The sequence below is a fragment of the Humulus lupulus genome, chromosome 9 (genome assembly GCF_963169125.1).
Source record: "Humulus lupulus chromosome 9, drHumLupu1.1, whole genome shotgun sequence".
NCBI classification, from domain to species: Eukaryota; Viridiplantae; Streptophyta; class Magnoliopsida; order Rosales; family Cannabaceae; genus Humulus; species Humulus lupulus.
The window spans coordinates 6,681,621-6,706,547 of record NC_084801.1 but is presented as its reverse complement, the minus strand read 5'-3'; the positions used below and the strand labels follow the sequence as shown (position 1 = coordinate 6,706,547).

The 24,927-nt window shown below is 33.4% G+C and overlaps 1 protein-coding gene and 1 long non-coding RNA gene across 2 annotated transcripts; both read left to right on the top strand.

The window, feature by feature from the left end:
* The first annotated feature begins 14,350 nt into the window (after nt 1-14,350).
* Nucleotides 14,351-15,376, top strand: LOC133801784 (uncharacterized). Its single transcript, XR_009876970.1, has 4 exons — nt 14,351-14,425; nt 14,569-15,023; nt 15,115-15,165; nt 15,307-15,376. It is a non-coding gene; the product is annotated as an uncharacterized LOC133801784 (long non-coding RNA).
* A 118-nt stretch (nt 15,377-15,494) lies between these two features.
* LOC133801783 (uncharacterized) lies at nt 15,495-18,846 on the top strand. Its single transcript, XM_062240035.1, has 6 exons — nt 15,495-15,603; nt 15,720-15,784; nt 16,711-16,770; nt 16,854-17,548; nt 17,633-17,830; nt 18,610-18,846. The coding sequence occupies exons 1-4, from the start codon at nt 15,553-15,555 to the stop codon at nt 17,152-17,154; spliced, it is 477 nt and encodes a 158-aa protein (XP_062096019.1). The 5' UTR covers nt 15,495-15,552; the 3' UTR covers nt 17,155-17,548; nt 17,633-17,830; nt 18,610-18,846.
* Nucleotides 18,847-24,927: the final 6,081 nt, after the last annotated feature.

Here is a 24,927-nt window from a genome sequence, read left to right as displayed (position 1 = left end):
TTCTTGTATTTAAAATTTTACAACTACGTACGGCTTCCCCAATTTTCAATTTAAAAGCTTGTAGAAATAAATATGGGTATGTTATGTATGTAATCTTTCCAAAAACATGCAAGTAAAGAAAACAAACCAACCCTTTCTTTGTTATATTATATTATCTTATCTTAGTTTATAGTATATACTATTCAAACATTGTTAATTATCTTATTAGAGTTGTGTTTCCTGTTGCTAAGGATAGTAAATCACTAGCTACATTCATTTGGGGATATATATTTCATGTACAAGTTTGGTAACCACAAATGGGGTATTCTTTGAAAACGATAATACACAAAAGGGACAATCTTCGATGCAATTTCGATACTCTGCAATGAAATTAAATGAAAATTTTGGAGGTTTATATTTTTTCACTCAAATGTCTATTTCAAATTATTTTTTTTAAAAAAAAATTAGTATTTTTTTCGAGATCTACAAAATTAGAATGAGAGTGAAAGTGAGAGAATGAGAGATGCTAGAAAGAGAGTTCGGATTGAGAAAGAAAATGAGTGTTTAAATATTTTTGTCTAAAAAATTGAAATTATCATATATTTGAAATAATAACTTATGTTTGCATATTAACAATTTTTACTAAGTTATAATGCATATAACATAAAATTTATCTTTTATAATCACACCAAGTTTTCTAAATAATTTCTTTAATTCCTCAAGGGAAATGAAGACATATGATTAAAACTCTTAAAAGAAATTGGTAACTACAAATGGGGCTATCTTTGAAAACGATAATACATCAATAAACTTAACCGACTTAATGATTAAAATTTCGTTTTTTATGATTACCAACTTAATTATTCAAATTAAATAATTAATTGTTAAACTGTTACAGAAATGTTTAAACAGACACAGAGACTGTTTGAACAGAAATCAGATATGTTTAAACAGTTTGTGATCAGAAGATAAAAATGAACATAAGGTAAAGAACACACGAAATTTTACGTGGTATCAACAGATTGCTACTAGTCCACGAGGCCACCCCCAGATAATGAAATTTATTAGAAGAATATCTAAACGATTACAAAACAAAATTGACTTATACAAATAAAGACTCGCTCTTGAATTTGTCGCAACTGTTGTAATCTAAACTTCTAAACAAATTTCTGAAGTGCTAAGATCTTGAACTCCCTTCAAATCATCATAACACTTGCACTTTTCCTCCCGAAAAGTGACTCACGAACAAGACTTCTCCCGAAGCTTGATGAAAAATGTCCAAGTGTGTTCAACCTGCACAATTAACACAAAGAAAACAATACAGAGGTACACTGTAATAAACCACTAAGAACTTGCTGGACTTAAGTTCTTCACATAACAAAAAAGTCTCTCTAAAACTTGAAAATATTTGGAAAATAATACAAAGATAATAAAAAACCAGCGACCTAAGGATGATTATATACATTTTAGAATCCCTTTAGGTAGTGGAAAACAAATCAGAAACCAATTAGCCTATAAATGGAAAATCTTCCAAAACAGGAAAGTCAAGATCTGTTCAAACAGACTGGCAATCCGTTCAAACAGATTCATTGAACCTGGACAGATTTTAAACCCAGTTTCCCTAAATAAATAAGCAAACAAAATATTATTTATCTCTGCAAGCTGTACATGATTTCTGGACAAATAAATCAGATCAAAAATAAAAATAAATACAAATAATTATCATTTCAAGAAAAGATATTCTTTTATAGGAAAATATATATTTATTTTATTAACATATATATAATAATCTGATTATAAAAATATCATTTGTTGCTAATTCACAGTAGATTATATTATATGTTTAATATTATATTATTCTAATAAGTGAGTTTAAGTTTAATTAAATTTTATTTAAGTTATAAAATGTATGATTTTATTATTTTTAAATAATTATCATTGTAAAATATTATAAATATATTATATTTTAATTTGTTTAATTATTTATTATTTTTAAATAATTATCATTGTAAAATATCTGAAAAATATCTTATTTTAAGTTGTTTAATTATTTATTATTTTATTTAAGTTTAAGTGTTTACAAATTACTGTTAAAAATATTCTGTTAAATATAAAAATATTTCGTTAAAGTTAACATTAAAAAAATAAAAAAACCATTAAAACCAAGAATTTTCGTTATTTAAACACTTATTATATAGAAAAGATATATCCAATAGATATTGAAAATATATTGGGTATATGTGACGTTAAACCAGCTAAGCATATTTTTTCTAATTAATTATGCTTTGTTATTGGAATTGTTATAACCTATATAGTGGAAATTACATAATTTATGACTTTTTTGACATGTTTACAAAAATATAAGAGTTTTTAATATTTTTTACTTTATGACCTTTCTTCTTGTGGTTGCGTATTGAGGTAGTGTCTGTTGTTGTCGTATGATATACTCATAGATGTATGTATTGGGCTGGACTAATAATAATAATAATAATAATAATAAATAATTTCTTTTTTTCTATCTAAATACATCGACCAATATCCCATGGGATCGAGATTAAATGACTTTTCTTCTGAATGGAATTTCTTAAAACAAAGTCATCACATCATAATATATATTAATTACTACCATTAATAATTATTAGACATTAACCTACAACGACCAATGGATCATCATTTCAGCAGTCATCAATGTTATGTTGAATTTTTAGGCCATGGTGGAAAAATATGATATAGATAATGTCTTTGCTTGACGTTGTTGTTAAATGTGGACAGGACAAAATATCATTAGACCAAACATTTATTAGAGTTATATAGCTGGACCTGGTCGATTAAGTTTCCACCAAATTATATGGTATATATATATACTTGGTGTAAAAAAATAACATTTTTATGTGGTTTGAGTTCAATAAATATATGGTTGAATTAAACAAGTCGATCACTTCATGGAGACTATTAAATTACATGAAAACTTCATTATGTCAAGTCAACTTAAACAAATGACTTCATTGAGTCTACTATTATTTAAGTTCCAGCAGTTAATAGCATAATAAGCTTTCAAAGCAGTTGTACATCCTCTTATTATTAAATATGTAGGAAAGTAGTTGAAATGTCCTGATTATGTTGACCCAAATTATAGGCCTTTTGAAGGATTAATTTTACCTAAAAATGGATGCACAAAATACCACAAAAATATCAATTCTTATCATTAATTAATTAGACATTTCTATATGTACCTCTTACTAATAAAAGTCACAGCAACACTATATATATATCTTCATTATTTAATAAAAGTCAAGTTTTCTACCCTAATTTACACGTTTGACCTCTTCTTTTTGGTTCTTTTTATCTTCCTGTGTGGAATGAGCTAAATATATATACAACAAAGGTAAATTACTTGAAAAGAAATTTTATTTTATATTATGTCGTTCATACAGAAAAGTGGCGTAAAAACCGTTTGAAAGTAAATTACTAATTTTCTAGTAGTGCAAGATAATATCAATCACTCAATTGTTTGCCCAAACCAGTAGTAGTTTCGACACTACCCTGCTACAAAAATGGGCTTTCCCGACAATTTTTAACTATCACTATTGAGCAACGACAACAGTCGACTAACTGTCGTATTTGTCTATGCCGGCATAGGTATAGCAACGCCGACAATTAAAAACTTTCGTTGTTTCTGATAACTCCGACAGTTATTAGCAGTCACCGTTTCTGGCAACGCCGACACTTAGTTGTCGCCGTTGCAGGCAATGCCGATAAAAACTGTCTTGATTGGCTCTCTATGACGACAGTTTTTAACTGTCGTTGAAAATCATACCAGAAATTAAAAAAATTGCTTAAAAAGTCTCCACACCATTCTGTATGATACTTAAGCTTCAATAGCATAATAGAAATGCAGAAAAAAATATACACACCAAAGGTAATTCTTAACCTGAGCCACTTACATTAAAAAATAAATTATGTGTTGTTGACCTGTGAAATTGGCAAACGGTCGTATGTACAATATACGACACCTTTTGAACGGAATAAATAATATAAATGACAGAATACGATTATCTTAAGTAAACACACATAAATTTTATACTGGTTCAACCCTGTTCTAATTTACAGTAATAACATAATCCATTTAGTCTTTAGTATTGAGTTACTCGACAATTACAAGTATGAACTAATGAATTCACTTGTCAGAAGAGTTTCCAAAAGTCCAAAAAAGAGCCATTTTTACGAAGCCCTGGGTCCTTTATTTATAGTACCCAGGGGCTGTTACACGATCAGTGGTACTAGAGATCGTGGTTTGGTACACGATCATTGTCAGTGGAGATACGTGTCCACCTTCCCACGATTATGAGATCGTGGGTCTTCTCTTTTCTCTAGATCGTGGTGGATAATGCACGATAGAAACCTCTAGGAAAATTTTAAGTCTCTGTTGGTATATGAGACTTAGGTGCTAGGCCCGACGACCAAAGCTTGGGTGTTGGACCTGTGACCTTCTGGGTGCTAGGCCTGTTGATCTTTGGGATGCTAGGCCTGTTGATGTCAATTTGAATGAGAATGATTATTTCTCAGTGAAGTATACTTGGGGGTTTAGGCCGACCACCGAGGTGGTTCTTGGGCCTGCTTAGGCTGACCACCCTAGGGGTTAAGGTCAGGCCGACCACCCACAGGGTAGGGGGTCAGGCCGACTACTCCTAGGCCCTTGGGCCTGCTTAGGCCGACCACCCCTAGGGGTAGGGGTTAAGCCGACCACCCCTAGGGGTTTTAGGCTTGATCGACTTCCCTAGGTCTTAGACCTATCTTTTTTCCCTGTCGGTCTTTTCTTAATACTTTGTCGTTTTTCCCTGATTTGTGAATTCACGTGTCACATTCTCATTCGCCACATCATCCTCGTATTTTTTAGGGATAACATTTGCCCCCCAAGTTTATTATAATGTATTCAAAATTACGGTAAACTTGATCCAGGCTCGAGAAACATACCGTAGCAGTACTTAGATAGTCAAGTCCTTCGGGGCATTGTATAGTACTTTTTTAACTATCGATAATTTGCTCGGTACGAATTTTTCAGGTACAATTAGTAATTCCTAAAAATAATTAGGTTTTTCAAGGAAAAATAATTTCCTAAAAATCTAATATATTTTTCAAGGGAAATTGAAATCCTAATAATATAACATATTTTTCAAGGAGTTTTAAAGCCCTAGAAATATAATATATTTTTCAAGGATATTAATTCCTAAAAATAAAAAATATTTTTCAAGGAATTTTAATTCCTAAAAATATAAGATAGTTTTTCAAGGAATTTGATTTCCTAAAAATATAAATATTTTTCAAGGAATTTGAATTTTAACCATATCAGATATTTTTCAAGGAAGTTTGAATTCCTAAAAATATCTTGTCTGCCTTAGAGGTTATAAGTAGATCATCTCTTCTCATTCTTGCTCCATATGCGCCACTTTCAAACAGGATCCAAGTCTGATTTTTTCAGGTCCTCATCAAACTCAAATCTTTGGTAAGTATTTTCTTCTAATCTTTACATCATATAATTTAAATGTGCTTAGATTCATAAGAAACACTTTGCATTTTTGAGGAATTTTTGTATAAATCTTTTTTTGTTGTATCTTGATCCAAAATAATTGACTCACTCGAATCAAGATTTCTCTGTAAAATTCCTTAGCTTAGGCGATTTCCAGGGTTATAAACCCTAGACTGTACGATTATGCTCCATTGTATAATATGTTGTGTAAATGTGTTTAGTGTGTGCACACATTACGGTAAAAGTTTTTTTTATCCGCATTTTTAAGACCTTTTTAATGTTATGAATAGTTTTAATTCTGCAAAATTGGCGTTAGTATTTTTGGGTTGTTGAGTAGTTATACGATAACTTTCAAACATGCCTTTGATAAATTATACATAATCATATATATTATAAAGATTGACAATCACAAAAGGTTGTAGAGATTGATACATCTATCAAGTGCTCAATAAAATTAGAAAAATAGTGATATATGGATAGTTTAGAAGTCTAGTATTATTCTACCCTACTTTACACGTTTGATTAATTATGTATTATTTTCCTATTTTGTCTCTACTACCAAATCAATTGTTTTTTATAAATACATCTACCTATCACTAATTAATGAGATTAAAAGACTTTTACTTCTCAATAGATACTCTCACAACAAAGTCATCACCCCAATATCAATTACTACTATTAATTATACATTAACGTATACATAGAGAGCCATTAACGTATATAGTCTATCACGATCCTATGTCTAGTCTTCAATCGATTAAGCATAGAGAGCCAATTATTCCAACTTAGTTTACACGTTTTGATTTTTCTCTTGAGACTATAATGAATTTCTTCTCAATAGACAAAATAATATCATCAAAATAGTATTGGTTCCATTAATTTCCACCATACTTTACACATTGTATGTTGTCCATTATTTTCTCTTATCTCATCATTTGACCTCTTTTTTGTTCTTAGTTAGTTTCTTCTCTACTTGTCTAACTAATCTCACCAATCAAATAATCACACTTGCTAATTGAATACATATCTATCAAGCATGGAAAATTAAAGGGCATTTCTTCAATATAGCTAATCTCACAACAAACTCATCACAACATTATATTAATTATAACTCTCATTAATGAGGCACTAACTGGGTACGTACAATTGTTTGATAAAATGATCTACATTAACAACTGTTGCAATTTGACACAAAATTTACATTTTGTTAAATTTAACACAAAATTTACATCTTGCATTAGAGATAATCTAACACATCAATACCAATTTACTTATATAATTTTGTTAAGTTAGTCAGAATAATTAGTTCATAATATTTATTTAATTAATTGTATAAATTTGTATAAATAAACGAGATGAGAAACTGAGAAAAAAGAGGTCTAGTATATTATTTTGTGTAGTCATTTTACTTATGTGATGTATCTGTACCAAATGTGGTGTTCATTTTATCTTCATTTCTATCTGTGTATATGTAACTTCTAATGCATCTTTTTCATTTTGAAGTTTCTTTGCTTGAGGCCCCTTTTGCTGCTCTTGTATCATATAAATTTTAAACAAATAAATAATATCATAAAAATAAATAAAAAATATTTAATATAATGTATGACATAAATATATTAAACAAATTAAGACAAAATTGGTTCACATTTTAAAATATATATATATAATAGAATGAATTACATTTCTAGTATATATAAATATTTATATCAATAATTTGTACATATATCACATCTAAACACAACATTGATATATATAGATATATATTTACGAGTAATGATATGTACACCCAAAATATACACTTAAACATTCACTACACCAAATAACTATTTTCATAACACATGAATATAACTCAATTGAAAAAGTGTTATGGTAATAGGCAAAGCAAAAAAGAAAAAGGCGGTATAAAATTTTGGGTGCCCGCTAAAATGTAAGGAGGCGGTGTTTTTTTTCTTTCCTTTTTTAATTACTAAGTAAAAATAATTTTATGGGAATATATCCTGTGCTCATCTCTCTCAAAATGATATCTCCCTTATCCGGCCCCTAATTACCAGCAGCGGTTCACAAACTCCAATCCCGTCGATAACTTCGACCCTAAGGTCTGGGACTGGGACATGGTTAGACTCCTTGCCAAGCCCCTTGACTCTGCGGCCTCCCCCGCCGTCAACGCTGTGGACTACGCCAAGACGAAAGAATTCCCTGCAACTCCAACCCCCGAGATAACCGATGCCACTCTCCGCCTTAATCTGGGGGGCGGCTTCACTTGTGGGGATGACCCCAGATCCAAACCCAATAAGAGGGTTCGCTCTGGTAATTTTTGCTGTAGATTTCTGTTGTTTAGAACGGCGAGGTTCATCATCTTCTTACTTGCTCCTTGCAGGTTTCATCCCCTTTCCGAGTTTGACGAGGGCAAGCAGAGTTGTAGAAGGAGGCTTGCTGGGCATAATCGGAGTAGGAGGAAAACTCAACCAGATGATGTCGGCTCAAGACTTGTGCTCCCTGGAGATGGAGACAATAAAATTAATGGACACTTGGATATCTTTAACTTGTTGGCTGCTGTGGCTCGCGCTCAAGGTAAACGATCATGCTCTAAGGGTTTTCTGTGTTTTGTGTTCTAAATTCTCATTGATATTGTGTTGAATTCGTATGCTGCGTTTTTTACATAGAGAAAAGCTAGAGTTTTAATAAGTAAAAACTACAAGATTCTTTTCTTCTAGTTCATCAGTATAGCTTCTTGCCATAGTGAGTCTTCTTCACGCAAGTCACCTTGGAACCGACAAACCAAGCTCTGATCAATATAGAATGATTTGAGTCAGAACACAAGAATTAAAACACTGTTATAATGAAACATTATGCATATTATAGAGGTCATGAATCAATCTCAGTAAGAAAATAATGTAAATCTTGTCATTTCTCCATGATATGTTCTAAACATATTTTATAAAGTAAAAATAAACCCTTTGGTTCTACAGCAATCGACAGTGCCATCAATTTTAGTCCAATATGAAGCATAGATGACAGTGTCCACCTCCAAACACAACACACATGTCTCACGTGCCATCAATTTCATCGGGTAAAAACTATTCACTAACAACTGAATCACTCTTTAGTTCTAAATGCAAGCCAAAAACTCGTAGCAAATGTATGATTTTTTTTAGTCCTCAAATTTGATTCATCTTGCTGCATCAGCTTAAAACTTGTTCTAACTAACTAGTTATTTGTCTTGACTTATTACTAAAATGACGTTTGCAAAAAACTTTCTATTAAACATTCGATCAATCAATGACTGCAATGAACAGATTATTCGAACCCTCCAAAAGTACCTGCTGATGTCTATCATTATACCTCCTCTGCTCTGGTTCCAGAGATAGGTTTTCTTGCCTTATATCTATTGTCTTTTTCTTCTTTGAAAAAGTTCTGGGTTAGTTTTTGGAATGTTTGTTTGTATTGAGGTTCAAGGTAGTGTAAGGTAACTGTGGTCTATGTTACTCTTGAACTAATGGTCAATGCCCCACAAGTGTATGATAAAATGATGCAAAGAAACAGTATATGTAACGCCCTGGATAGCCAAGACCGTTACACTGTGTGTGTTATAAAGTGCCAGACTTGCTAATCAAGTCTTTTAAATAAAACCGTGTTATTGAAACTATTAAGGAACTAGGGTTAAAAGCGTTTTGGTCTCAAAAGTCACGTTTTCATTAAGAAACATTGTTTATTTACACGGGATCCCAAAAATATCAGTTTAAAGGCCATCTACAAAAGTTACAAGGTTCAAATACATTAACCAGCCATACTAAGGCAAAACGAGCAGTTAGGTAATCCCTGTCCTGACTCACTCATCGACCATGGTGATCGAACAGCTGGCTAAGTACATTCCACCTCGGGGCTCTCCACCTCAGGCTTGGTCCAGCTTGCCTTTGCCTTTACCTGCACCACGTAGCACCCGTGAGCCAAGGCCCAGCAAGAAAACACAACAACAACAACAGAGCATGAACAATTAACAAACAAATCAATAACTCACATTGCATCTCATAAACTCAGATATATCATCAGTCAGTATAATCAAGTATTCCACATGCTAGGCATTTCAGTTCATAATATACACAATTCACAAACGATAACCAGGGCTAGCGCCCTCAGGCTGCTCCCTCTGTTATCCCGTTGTTCCTGGCTCCCAGTGGCCAATTCGCGCCCTGTGCGCTAAAATCACGTACGATACTCTTAGACCACGTTCACATGTCCCATGGCATGATACCAACGTTGACACGATATAACTTTCGGGAGCACTTAGTCCCATCACAATCTCACAACCAGGTGCAGTTTTCTTACCTTTCAATTCACTGGTTTCCGATGCCACGAAGCCGCGAGCACGGTCCTCTACCCCGAGCCTCTCCAAAGTCCTAATCACAACACAAATGAAACATCCTTTGTCACTAATCAATCCATAGCTACCTCCCCGGAACCAATCCCACACTTTCGGAACCCCCAAAACCCTAAAACAATACACCGAAGACATCCCCCGAACCCCCGGAGCAAAGGCTCAAAATTGCAAATTCTAACATCCTGAAATTGGCCTTGCGCCGCAGCGCAGCCCTGTAGGGCCGCGGCGCCCAGCAAGTCAGAGGACTCGCCCTGCCCAGAAAATCAACCTTGCGCCGCGGCGCGCAAGAACAGCGTCGCGGCGCTCCTTCGCGAGCCCAGAAAATCTGGGTTTTCCCTGCGTTTTTTCCGAACCCAAATCACTCCAAATCATCCCAACTTCATACCTAAGTCCCAAAACCAATTTAAAACCCCACATAGACCAACCAACAACATATAAACATTATAATCCAACTCAATTACACAACCACCCACAGAATTCACACTTAAATTCAGATTCAAACCCTTGAACCAAAGCTTGAGAAAAGTGTAAACCAGCCCCTTTAGATTCTTGAACCATAACAGCTACGAAAATTTAAACATGATACACTCTTACCTCAGTCAAGAACCCAGCTTGAATTCTCCTCAACTCTAGCTTCAAATCACCTTCTCTTTTGATTATTCCAACTCTGAATTCATGCAAAACCAGCCACCAACTTGCTTCAATTCATACTCATCATCTAAAAACCAGACTTGAAACTTAAACATATCATAGCTAAATCCTTACCTCAGAGTATTCTTGGCCTAAGCTTGATTGATAACTTCAAACACCCCTTGATTCTCCTTCCAAGAGCTAAAGTTCAGCTTCCCTTTTCTATCTTTCTTTTGTTCTACTTCTAGGTCTCCAAAATTCAGCATAAAACCAACTTCCCAAAATGCTATACGTAAGTGTATTTTCCTTCAGCTCAAACTCACCTATTTAATGCCAAAAGACCAATTTATCCCTCCATTAATATCCCTTTCTAACTAGACCTCAAGGGCTTACTTGTCCTTTTACTAGCTTTACAATTCTACCACCTCTCCAACAAAACTTGTTACCCTCTATGGTTACTAATAGTTACACAGGTTACCAAATCACCAGTTACCACTATCTAGCTTTCTAGGACTGTCTCGGCACGTGCATCACATTGAAATCACCGCACCCACGTGGTACAAATCAGATATCATAATTATCACATAACATAATACACATAGTCATATAACATGCTTAAAATAATAACCATGCATCTTAATCATTAAAATCACACACAATTCCCATTATGCCCTCCAGGCACACTAATCAAGGCCCTTAAGCCTAATTAGTGAATTTGGGTCGTTACAGTATATACATTATGAGCTTGGACAGATAGAATATGCTATATGAGCCCTTTGGTTTAATGAAGCATTCAAGATAGTTTTAGAGGGTGAGCTATATATTTCTAGGCTAATAATCTAGAAGACAACAATTTCTTGCATGAGATGAGATTTCTTGCTAACAATTTCTTGCTAAGATCCAAACTAGAAAGATGAACAAGAGACCAAATTGAAGAGTGCAGCTCTTCTATGGCAGTGGAAGATAAACAAATGTATTTAATTTGTGGCTGATACTAATTTTATGACAGGTGCCAATTTTTTTTTCTATGCAGAACCCAATGAGTAGAAGCCATATTTAGCTTAGTTATCCAGAGTCAAGGTTTAAAAAGGATCATATACATATAACAAATTGAGTTATAAGCTTTTATAAGACTTGACTTTTATTTGAAATCCACATTCTATTCCAATAAAGACCTCATGAAAACAACAACAAATATTCATATTAGAAAAAACCCAGCCTGAGTTTTTTTATTTCTTGATTTCACTGTAAAGTACATTACATTCTTCTGATCAATATCAATAACCCTTGTAAAAAAACAAATGAACATATACATTGTAACAGGTTTTGTGTCATTAAACATAAGATTCTACAAGGTTTGTAGTGTACCACATAAACCAAATTTGAGATATTTGTGTTTATGTATGCTTTTTTAGTTGTATTCTATACTCTCTAGATTATACACATGCTCATATATATGTAAGGAAAAAATCAAGTGGAATTTGTAGGGTATATATTTTTATCTTTCTAGAAGAAATTTGAGTCACCTCAAACCAAAGAAAGTGAAAAACGACACAAAAATAAAAATGTTTGTAGTCTTTGTTCTAGCTATAGCTCAGTGCTCATGTTGTGTCACTCTCATCACATTTTGCTCTCGTTGTTTAGTCTTATTCAATATCTGTTTTGATAGCCAGATGGGCAAGCCTTGTCTTCACTTGAAGAAGCTCCCAACAATATTTAAGATCAACAAAACAAATAAGAAGCTACAAATTAATAGATATATATATATATATTTATATATGATCTCATGCAATGTATAGTGAGTTTTATTCATGTTAATTGTGCTATATTTTACTGTACATTATTTTCAACGATCTCACACAACCACCATTAGTTAAGTCATTCGTCAGTTAATCACTACTCAAAATCACATCAAGATGGGTTTGAGTTTCAGAGTAAGTGTCATATTCAAAATACTAGAGTCTAGACCACCATTTTTAGTTTGCATTTAACACTCTTACCACTTATGTACATATCTAAGCTTTGTCTTTGGAGCCCATTTATTGCCATGTGGCAATAATTGTTACAATTGTGTTTGTTATAAGGTTTGTATGCTTTTTAAGCTGTATTCTATGCTCTCTAGATTATATACCCAAGAAAGTAGTTTTTTAAGTTGTATTCTATGCTCTCTAGATTAATATTAATATTGGTTTTGGCTATATAGAGTGATTGGTAGGGAAATAGAAGTTATTGACTCTAGCAATAAATCAGTATTCCTGACTTTAGATTTTTTTTAATATAATCTGATTCTGATTCTGAAACTTTGCTACCTTCTTGTGAGAGTATACATGGCTCAGAAACATCAGAAGACAGGAACTTTTATTGATCCTAAAATGCTCCTTCTGTTGATCCTAAAGCTCCATAATTCATAACTCAAGATGTAACTTTGGTTATGGTATTTATTTTTATTGAATAACTTTTATTCGAGTCATGAAAGCTGTATAGAACTCATGAAAGCTAAAATTGAGAATTATATGTTAAATTAGTTGCTGAACTTGGATCTCATTGGTTAGACAGGTGTTCAAATTGTTGAAAACATTCGGTTTGTGTAAAAATTTGATTATGTATCAGTTGGTACATTGCTGATCGGTAGCCGTATATATTGTTGTAGACTTGTACTGTGTTTCAAACCGTCCTCGTCTGTTAATTTTTTTTTCCTATAGCACAATCTCCATTGTTTTACAACCTTTTATGAATCTGAAAACATGGCCATACTTGAACTTAAATTCGAGATTCAATGAGTGAAAATATAGCATGATTTTAGATGTAGTTTAGTGGTTCAATATTCCCAGGTGCAATTCATTACAAATATAATCTATGTTTCCTTGTGTTGTGCCATGCCCAAATAATCTTGTTGAAGTGTTGGTTGCCTGTTTCTACTTGAAATATGCATATTTCAAACTAGTGGTAATACAGCTAGTAATTATATTTCAGTTCATTCTGTTTTGCTAGGGTCATATTAACTCTCAAATGTGAACTGTGTTTCAAACTCTCTAATTATTTACTCATGTTAATTAGTAATATTTTTCTATTTTTTCCTTTGAGAAGTACCAATATATCCATCCATCTTACATTGTTTGTTTAAATTCTACCTTTCTCAATTAGTAATATTGCTTCTTTTTGTTTTAGTGCTCCAGAATTTGATGTGTCAGAGATAGAGAGTCTTTTCTCTGCAACAGTCCCTAAACCTGCTGATTCAGGGGGTAAAGCTGGAGGGCGTCGTAAGTCTACTGGATCCAAAACTGACAAAGTTCACCTGGTAATTGTATAGAAATTGAATATTTTTTCTAGCATTATTATTAAGAAGACTCTTGCTTGAGCTTTCTTGAGAGGTCCCAGGCTCCTAGAAATGTCTGTGTTATCATTCTTTTTCATTTCTTCATTTAATTCAGCCATACAGTATTTATTTTTGCCTATTCTTCTTAGTTTTCTCTACTGTTATGTGTTCTTTCTATTTGGGTTCCTATCATGGTCCTTTCTGCTCTGTTCTTTTCTTTCTTTCTTCTTCTTCTTCTTCTTTGCTTTGCTGATCTTGTTACAATTGTTAGATACATTTCGTGAATGATTCAGTGTCCTTGTAAAAGAGGACGTCCTTTCTCATTGATATTTCTTTTTATTCTTTTGCATTCTGATATTTATGATGTTACTTCTGTCCCATTTGTTTCCATGTTACATCATGTAGATTAACCTGAGGAGGGCAAACAACACTGAAATTATGCTCACAAAAGTTAAGATGCCGCTTCCTGATATGATGGTAAACTTCTACTTGAAGATCTTATTTTTAATTGAATAATCTGGAGATATGGATAGTTTTATAGGTGGAAAATCTAATAAAATTTTGTCCTACTAAAGAAGAGATGGAACTTCTCAAGGTAAGACTTTAATGCAAGTTACATTGTGCTCCTTACCAGTTTGTTAGCAAGTCAGTAATTCAGCTTTCAAAATACAACATTATGACTTGTTCTGTTACTCTTTCTGTTGCTGGCTATGACCGTTTCTGTTATATGATTATCAGGGTTACACAGGTGACAAGGAGAGCCTGGGAAAGTGTGAACAGGTAAGAAGCATTATTCATCTTTTCTTGTCCATGAATGACTTTCTATGATTAAAGTACACAACAGTAAAATGTTTTGAACTTATTGATTTATTTTATTAGTTTCTTACAAACTCCTTTATTTATTTTAATTTCCCTCTGTTTATTTACTTAAAAGAAAAGCAATTTATGTAATAGAAACTTGGAATTACTACTGTTGTACATCATTATTGTCCAGTTGAAATTTAGCTATTTACTTGTCAATTTGAGAGCATATAGATTCCTTTTGAATTCTATCATGGCCGGAATAGTCCCAAAAGGTCATTTTTTATTTTGTTATGTTTTTAATATTTCAATATTTTATGGAGTTGATGAAAGTTCCTAGAGTGGAATCAAAAATGCGAGTGTTCTCTTTCAAGATTCAGTTCAACTGTCAGGTTTGGTGATATTTTTTATGCTTTTCATTGGTGGTTAAAATATTATTATTATTACAATCTATATTGTATAATTCTTCTCATCGTCTTACAGATTTCAGAATTTAAAAAGAGTTTGAACACTGTGACCTCTGCATGTGAAGAGGTAAGCAGCTCCTGATGATGAATTTTTTCTTGCAGAATTTGATATCTGTACTGTATTGACAGATCCCTGTGCTACTTAAATTCTTCCATACAGTTTTGAGAATCTGTTTTGACTTGGGTAGTTTTATGCTCTGTTTAATAGGTCCGGAATTCCCTCAAATTAAAAGATATTATGAAGAAAATTCTTTTTCTGGGTAATACTTTGAACCAAGGGATTGCAAGAGGTGAGGATCTTCAATTGTTATTTTGACAGATTTTATTATTTGTGGATGCTAGAAAATTATGTTTTATCATCTGATAGTTGCAAGTTCTTTTAAAATAGGACTTAGTTCCTTTTATGGCCATAAATCTGGAAGTTTATCGAAGTATTAGATAATGAGAAAATCCAATGAGGGTTGTTGCAGCAATCAGAGCATTAAACGGAACTTACACAATGAGGGTAACATTTTTTTTTCTTCCATGAATATATGTATTGCAATTTACATTGTGTATGTGGAGGCGTCTATTATCTAATCATTCTGTTTATTTTTCCTTTTTCCTTTGGTGCCATTGAAGGGTTGTGATAAGCCAATAGCTGTACGTTTTGCAGAACCTAAGAAAGTTAGGAATGGAGAAGCAAGGTTTTGCTCTGTTCTACTTATTTGTGAACTGGAATTCCTCATACCGTTTCTCTTTTTTCATAACTGATCCTTTTAGTCACTGTTTGGTATTATAATTGTTGACGCCGTTTTTCGTCAACAGATAAAAGAAGAGCACAAAAACAATGAATAACGATAGCCAAACGGAACAAACAAATCAAACACACGGTTTTTTACGTGGTTCAGCAGTTAAATCTGCCTAGTCCACGAGTCTCTGTTATTAATCTTAAGATTATCTCTGAACAATTCTTTAGCATGAATTCTCCAGAGTTTTCTCTCAAGGATCAGAATTTCGGTCCTTTACAATGGGGCATGGCTTCTCTATTTATAGAGAAGGATGCAGAATACTATCTCACATATTTTGGGTAGTTACTCTTTTGTGAATAAAATAAATGGCTTTAAATGCCTTTAATCAGATAAAAAAGGAAACGTCCCTGAAGACCAGGGAACGCATAACTGACTAAATAATATCCCACGATTCTTGGGGATTTACATCAATAAATGAGGATTACATCTCATGTTTACAATACTTGTAGATATTCAAGGTGGTTATGGCGTATCTCCAAGGCTTCAGCGTCTCAGGTTTCATGTCATTGTGCGAGCCACTGACATCTCCCGAGCTAACATTGCTTTCGAGATAGTACATCGAGCTCAAGACCCATGCTCCGAAGTTCCTGAAGATGAAGGTGTTCTCGGAGCTACCTTTCGAGATCGAGATCATTTCGAGGTCACCACATTCGAGATCATATATCATACTTTGCAGGCTCGATTTACCATCCTAGAGCATACCCTAACCCTCACGAGACCATTTAATGCGAACTCAGCTTTCGAGGTCATATTTACTATGGCTCGAAATCTGGGTATAACAATAATTGATAACCAAGTGCCCCATTCAAATTTCTCTCCAGGAACAATAAGATGTTTAGTGGCATGCCCTTTGGCCCCCATTCTCAAGAACCAGTTGTTAGGTAACTTTTTTCATGTTACTTCCATTCATTTATTTTTCTTGTTGACTGTATTTAAATTTTGTTTTTGTGGATATACGTACCAGGACAACAACCAACCTGGGTGATTCCATGGTGGGGCATAACCGGCCTAATGCACCTAATCTGGCACAACATTTCTCGTTAACTAAACAACCACAAGCAGATTCTTCGGTGGCAAACCAGGAACCTCCGCAGTTGCCTCAGATGCAGAATAGAAAAGCAAGTTCTCAACAATTTCAAGGTGAAATTCGTGATTTTCCAAGACAGTTGCATGTGATGCAACCATTGAAACAAACACTAGAGCAGCACAAGTGGTATCAGACTAGTGGACAACCGGTATTCCGAACCAATAATAATCTTAGCTAGTTAATTTGCAGTTTTTTTAGTATTGCATGTTATATGTTGAAGTTTTTATTTTTTAATAACTTCTATCTATATGTCCCTTTTTTGGTGTTCAATTGAGTGCGGCCAGAAGAGTGCTTGCAACATCTGAAGGGGTTTATTCAATAGAATATTATATTGCATTCCTTCTGCTTCATTTTTTTTTTAAATTAAGAACTTTATCTATGTTATTTTAATGAAATGTTTAATGCAGCCTCTACCAACTGGAAGCAGTTCTCGGGAAGTTGCTTACAATATTCCCAGAGTTGCAGTGCCTGCAAATCCTCAGATGCCTGAACTTCCAGAATGTGATTGGAGTTAGCATACCTGCCCTGATGGGCATAAGTATTATTATAATTGTGTCACTCATGAAAGCTTGGTATGTTCTTTCGTTCACCCTTGTTTATTTTTCAGTCTTATATCTGTAATTTACGAGGATAAGGGCTTGAAAATTAATCTGCAGTGGGACAAGCCCAAGGAATATGGTTTGTTTGAGGAACAGTTAAAGAATGAGAGACAGCAGCAAACTGCTGCCCACAAGCTTCAGTCTTCTTCCTTGGTTCTCTCTAAACAGCAACCTGCTCAAACACAAGAAATTCATTGCCAAACTCATGTTGACCATCAAAATCTCCAACTAGAAAAACCTGCTCTATCTGCACCGGTGCATATTACTGTTTTCTTTATCTTCCATTTTCAGTAACTTTTCTGTTGATTTATGAATGCGACTTTGGTGCCATGAAAAGACTTCTGTTAAATGATATTTTTTCCCATCTCATATGCATAGCAATGACAATGTGACATATCTTGTGAAGGTTGGTCTGTGAGGTTTCACGAAGAGTTAGTTTTATTTCCTTGTTCATATACCATGAATTATTGATTTGAATACACTCAATTAGAACTTAGACTGGTAATATGATAGGCCACCCTTGACCTATGTGTATGCCAGGAAGGATAGAAGCAAAGAGAATGCATATAGTTAGTATTTTTTATTTTGTATAGATGTGATCTCAATCATTAGGCCAGAAGTAAATGAGGGTTTGAATAAGTAGAACCTGCACATACAGAGCATTTTTTTTTATATGTGTATATAACTGGTGTTATCATGTCATTTGTTGTTGCTTTATTGGTATTCTATAAATATGAAAGAGATCAATGCTCTAAATCTGAGTTTGAATGTATGCTTTTTGTGTATTGTTTAAGTTTATTCATTTTTTTTTCTTTCACTTTTGTCTGCTACCTTGTTTATAATATATGGTCAAATTTGTTAAAATTCCATTTAGATAGATAGCCATGTAGAGTATTTGTGGAATACTGAAGTAATATTCGGTCATTAATAACTCTACATGATACCTTTGAATATAACTAATAAAGGTAATATATATATGGTTATTAACTCTTATGTTCTTAATAATAAAATGACTTTTTTTTAACAATGTGCAGGTATATTGAGATGATTTCTTTGGAGCAATTCTTGACAACATTTGTAGTTGAGGCCTTTAGAATGGAAGAATGTATTTCACTAATTTTTGTATACATTTCTTGTTTTGTATTTAGTGATAAAGGAATCTGAATTGGGCATAAATTATGTTGTAATATGATTTCTTTAAGCCTAGACTAGTAGACTAAATATTGTAATTACATTTGAGTAATTAATAAAAATCTATTTATGTTATCTTATTTGGCTTCAACTTTCATATTTGTTTTCCTAGTTTTGTGTAAGTAAAAAAAGATTATGTTTTTCTAAGCTAATATAACACATGTGTTATACTAAAGTGTAGTATAACACAAAAAATGTGTTATACTGAAGTGTAGTATAACACAAAAAATGTGTTATGCTAAAGTGTAGTATAACACAAAAAAAGTGTTATATAATCGACTATAAATAACATAATTAAACACTTATCTATATATTAAAATAACACAGAAATTGTGTTATCGTTGACAGTACAATAACACATATGTATAACACTGATAAAGTGTTATGTAAAGTACCCTGACCTACGATAACATAGTCGGTCTTAACACATCAGAAATTGTTATCGTATGTTTTGATAACATTTTTGGTGTTATTAAAAGCATTTTTTTCTTGTAGTGATTACACACAGTTATGTGGCAGTTTAGCTTAGTTAATTACATTTATTAAAACATAGATCCACTATTTTAAAAAACAATAACACGTCACTGTGAGTAATATTTGGGTGCATATTATGGATCTACATATCATTACTTATATATTTACATGGGTATATGACCACATCGAACCACACGTTTTGGACTGTTTTTGTTTGATCTTTCTTCTTGTTTTTATTATCCCCAATGGAATGACACTTGATAAACATGTGAAAGACCGCCAATTAATTAATGACACATCTAGTGAGACCACCTTATCTTATGGAAAAGTGATCAATTAATGACTTTTCTTCTCACACCATAATATGCCAATTATTATCATTATTAATTAGGCATGAACCAACCATTTCTTCTTCTTCTTTTTTTTTTTTTTAAAAAAAAGATGAACAATTATTACAAGTATAAATCTTTTATTTAAAAAAAAAACTAGTTGTAAATAAAATTTAAGAGTATATTAACCGTTAATAAGATGACAAAATTACATTTTATATGAGAATTTTAATAGAGTGTGCAAAAATATGGCTCTATGAATTTTTTTTAAGAATTTTCATTTTTATGGATTTATTTTCTCTTATTTTTGTATAAAAGTTGGTTTTTATGCCATAGTTTTACTCTTAATCAAGTTTTATTAATTTTGAAGGGTATGTTTGTAATTTGATTATTATTTTTTTTAGCTTATTTTTTTATATTAAATTTTTTTTTGGTTGTTTTGCAATGTTTTTTCTTTTCTTTTTTTGTAATATGAATTGTGTTTAAAATTATTTTTTATTTATTATAACCATTTTTTCCTTTTTTTTAGATTGTACGTTCTTTTTTCCAAATCCTGGGTAAGGTAACCAATTACTTGATTGATCTTTGACAGTTATGTAAAAAAAAAATCCTAAAGTTAGGTTAAATAACATGTACCAGGAGGGGTAACTAGTTATCCTGAGAGGAGTAACTTTCTACCATAAGAGGGGTGACCGGTTACTCATATTAAATATGAAAATAAACATCAAATTTGAAGGAAAAAGAGGAAGAACACTTCATAAAAGAAGAAGAAGAAGAAGTAACTAAGATTTTAGTAACATAGGCAACTAGTTACCATAAAGAACCTAGAAATATACACACACATAAGAACGTGAAGGTAACCAGTTACCCCAGAAATATACACACAAAGAACGAGGAGGTAACCAGTTATCCCCAGAAATATACACACAAAGAACGGGAAGGTAACTAGTTACCACAGATCTAAAGATAGACAAAAAAAAAAAAAAACAGATCCACCACCTTTCCCTTCTCTCTCATCTTCTTCATATATTTTTTTCTCTAGATTTGGATGTTCCCATCAGGGTAACTGGTTACCCATTCACGTTTTCATATTTTTATTAGTTTTCTTTCCAAATTTTAGCGTTCTTGTAAGAGTTACAGAAAAAGGAAAATGCTGAAAAATTTGATTTGATTTTTTTATATATGGTGAAAAAAACTATAAAAAATTACAATAATAATAGATAATAAATAAAAAATAATAACATAATTATGTAATGTTAAAAGATGTGTGAAAAAAAAAAGAAAAAAAAATGGAATGAGAAAAGAATAAGTACAAAAAATGAAGAAAAAAGAAGGAAAAAAACTTATGAAATAAAACTAAAAAAATATGAAGAAAAAAAAAACAAACCAAAAGAAATGATGACGAAAAAAAAACAAATAAATGAATAAAAATGAAAAGAAGAAGAAGAAGAAAAATAATGAAAAATGGAAAGAAAAAAAATATTAATGAAAAAATTGGTAGAAAAAAATGAAGAAAAAATAGAAGAAGAAAAAAAGTTCATATGTGTGAAAAAAAAAAAAGAGAAAAAAAAGAAAGAAAAATAAAAAAAATATGAAAAAAAAAACAAAAACAATACAAATGAAAGAAAAAAATAGATAAATTAATAAAAGTGAGAAGAAGAAGAAAAAGATTAAAAATAAATTAGTAGAAAAAAAAGAGAAAAAATAGAAGAAAAAACAAGTAAGGAAAAAATAACTGAAAAAATAATTAAAAATGAAGGAAAAAATTAAAAATAAAATAAAACAATCTTCAAAATCAAAGAAAACGTAACTATGATAAAAAAAAATATGGCATTGCCATATTTTAGTTTGCTATTAATTGAGTTTTAAATATTTTAATTTTTTCTTTAATAAATTTTCCTATACAAATTAAGAAAAATATATTTCTCATATTTTTGCACATTGATGTTATAAAAGCCATATTATTGAAAAATTCTCTAATAAGATCATCTCTAATTAATGTATGTGGCAGATATAGTGTGAGAATTTGTTAATAATATAAGTTTTATTAATATGTAATGGGAGTTTAGTCTTTTAGCCTCTCATTATTTTGGCTATATATTTTGTTGCTCTTGTACTCTCTTTTTTATCTCTTTTGACATAATGAAAACCTAGCCTCCCTTTTGATTCTTTCTCAAATCTCCTTTGTCTATTTTGCAAAATTATCATGGTATCAGAGCAATGTTCTTGAGTACCCTCAATTTTAGGAATTTGGCTCTGTCTTTGACTTTGATTTTGAGGTTTTCGCACCAATCTTGGGGATTTCACACTTTGTTTGGTCTATTTGGATTTCAATTGTTCGTCATGGCTGGCGCAAAAGATGATTCGCTTCAGTCCATCAATGTGCAATTGAATGGGCAGAATTATTCGTATTGGCATTATATTATGAAAAAATTTCTGAAAGGGAAACGTATGTGGGGTTATGTTTCTAGAACTTCCACGAAACCAAAGGACGATAAGGATGAGAGCTTTGCAGAACAATTGGATCTTTGGGATGCCAACAATTCGAAAATCATCACTTGGATCAACAACTCGGTTCAACAATCAATCGGTATCCAATTGGCGAAATATGAGACGGCGAAGAAAGTTTGGGAGCACTTGGAAAGGCTGTATACACAATCTAATTTCGCAAAGCAATATCAGTTGGAGATTGACATTCGGGCCCTTCAACAGAATAGCATGAACGTTCAGGAATTTTATTCTGCTATGTCTAATCTGTGGGATCAGCTTGCTTTGACTGAATCAGCGGAGTTACGGGCCTTTGCCCCTTACATTGCTCGGAGAGACGCACAACGTCTGGTTCAGTTTTTTATGGCTCTTCGAGATGAGTTTGAAGGTCTTCGTGGAACAATCCTACATCGCAGTCCTCTTCTGTCGGTTGATTCGGTGGTTAATGAGTTGTTAGCAGAAGAGATTCGCTTGAAGTCTCGTGTTGATAAAGGGGGGGCGGAAAAGAGGATTCTTCCTTCTCCGAATCCCTCTGTCTTTGCAGTTCCTCATCGGCCAGCCTCCAACAATCAACACAAGACTCAAGCCAAGGTTGGCTATGACGAATGTAGTTTTTGCAAGCAAAAGGGACACTGGAAGGCTCAATGTCCCAAACTGTTGAACAGGGCGCAATCACCGAATCAGCCTCCTCACTGGAAATCTGGCAACCAACCTCATCGACCTCTTCACTCTATGTCTTCGACCATGGCAGCTATTGTTCCACCTGCAGATTCTGGAAGCACTCCTAGTACCTCGATTGCTACACTCACAGAGCAGTTTCAGAAGTTCATTGCCTCGCAGCCACACGCCATGTCAGCCTCCTCACACATAGGTTTGCCTTCTAGTAGTACACCAGGTATATCTTCCTCTATATGGGTCCTTGATTTTGGAGCTTCACATCATATGTCACCTAATTCCAATTCCTTCTTGTCCATTAAATCAGCACCCTCTGTATCTGTCATGACCGCTGATGGCACTCCCATGCCATTAGCAGGGATTGGCTCGATTTGCACTCCAAAAATGTCATTCTCTGATGTATATCATATTCCAAATCTTACTTTGAATCTTGTCTCTGTTGGTCAATTATGTGACTCTGGTTTCTCAGTTATTTTCTCTAATTCTTGTTGTTATGTGCAGGATCCTCATTCCAAGAAGCTGATTGGAACAGGCCGTAGGCAGGGGGGGCTTTACATTTTAGATGAGCTAAGAGTTCCTGATGTTGCAGCTTCTAGTGTCGATTTGTCTTCATTTCGTTTAAGTTCGTCTTCGTCTAGTTTTTATTTATGGCATTCTCGTCTTGGACATGTATCTGGTTCATGTTTAAAGTACTTAGCTTCCACAGGAGCATTAGGAAAGTTACAAACCCATGATATTTCAGATTGTTGTGGTTGCATATTGGCAAAATTTTCTGCTTTACCTTTTTATAAGAGTGTTTCTATTTCTCTTGCACCTTTTGATTTGATTCACTCTAATGTGTGGGGGCCATCACCCGTTCTAACAAAAGGTGGATCACGTTACTATGTCTATTTTATTGATGATTATACTCGTTTTTGTTGGGTCTATCTTATGAAACATCGTTCTGATTTCCTCGCGATTTATCATATGTTTCGTGCTTTTGTTAAAACTCAACATAATGCTGTTATCAAATGTTTTCGATGTGATCTGGGTGGTGAATATACCTCCAATCGTTTTTCTGAATTGCTTGCTTTAGATGGCACCTTACATCAAACCTCTTGTACCGATACACCAGAGCAAAATGGGGTTGCCGAAAGAAAACACAGACACATTGTTGAAACTGCTCATTCTCTCTTATTGTCTGCTTATGTTCCTAGTGAGTTCTAGGGGGAAGCCATTCTGACTGCAGTTCATTCAATCAATAGAATTCCCTCATCTGTCACTTCAGGTCTGTCTCCCTTTGAAAAACTTTATGGTCACACTCCTGATTATTCTTCATTGAGAGTCTTTGGCTCCACATGTTTTGTTCTTCGTCCTCATGTTGAACGTAGTAAGCTTACTTCTCGTTCCGCTCTTTGTGTATTTCTTGGTTATGGTGAAGGTCAAAAAGGATATCGATGTTATGATCCTGTTAGTCAAAAACTCTATGTTTCTCGTCATGTTGTGTTTCTTGAGCATATACCTTTCTACTCTATTCCATCGGACACCCCCAATCTACACAAATTTGATCTCACTCGTATTGATCCATTTGATTCTTGTACTGTTGATACTCTTAACTCTGCAGATGTTGGTTCTCAGCCTGTCGAAGTCCCTTCTGTCCCTATTACTGCCCAAGATGCTTCTGAGATTGTGGATCCTGCTCCTCCTCCTCGCTACCCTCAAAGAATTCGTAAGTCCACACAGTTACCTGATTTTGTCTACTCCACTTATTCTGATTCTTTCTCTTCTTTTTTGACTTCTATTCACCAACTCTCTGAGCCCTCTTCCTATAAAGAGGCCATTCTTGACCCTCTTTGGCAGCAGGCAATGGCTGAAGAACTCTCTGCGTTGTACAAGACAGGTACTTGAGATATTGTTCCTCTTCCTGTGGGGAAGCGTGCTATTGGTTCCCGTTGGGTTTACAAGATCAAGACTAAGTCTGATGGGTCAGTAGAGCGGTACAAAGCTCGTTTGGTTGCTAAAGGCTTTGCTCAGGAGTATGGGATGGATTATGAGGAAACTTTCACTCCAATTTCCAAACATACCACTATTCGTACTCTCATTGCTGTTGCGTCTGCTCGACAGTGGTCCATTTCTAAAATGGACGTTAAAAACGCCTTCTTGAACGGGACTCTTCAAGAAGAAGTTTACATGGTTCCTCCACCAGGTGTTCCTCAT

Excerpts from the sequence above, each read along its gene's own strand:
- LOC133801783 (XM_062240035.1), top strand. The coding sequence starts at position 15,553 with ATGAGGGTTGTTGCAGCAATCAGAGCATTAAACGGAACTTACACAATG. Across the intron at positions 15,604-15,719 it reads ACGGAACTTACACAATGAGG|GGTTGTGATAAGCCAATAGC; the intron begins GTAACATTTTTT and ends GTGCCATTGAAG. Across the intron at positions 15,785-16,710 it reads GTTAGGAATGGAGAAGCAAG|GAACAATAAGATGTTTAGTG; the intron begins GTTTTGCTCTGT and ends ATTTCTCTCCAG.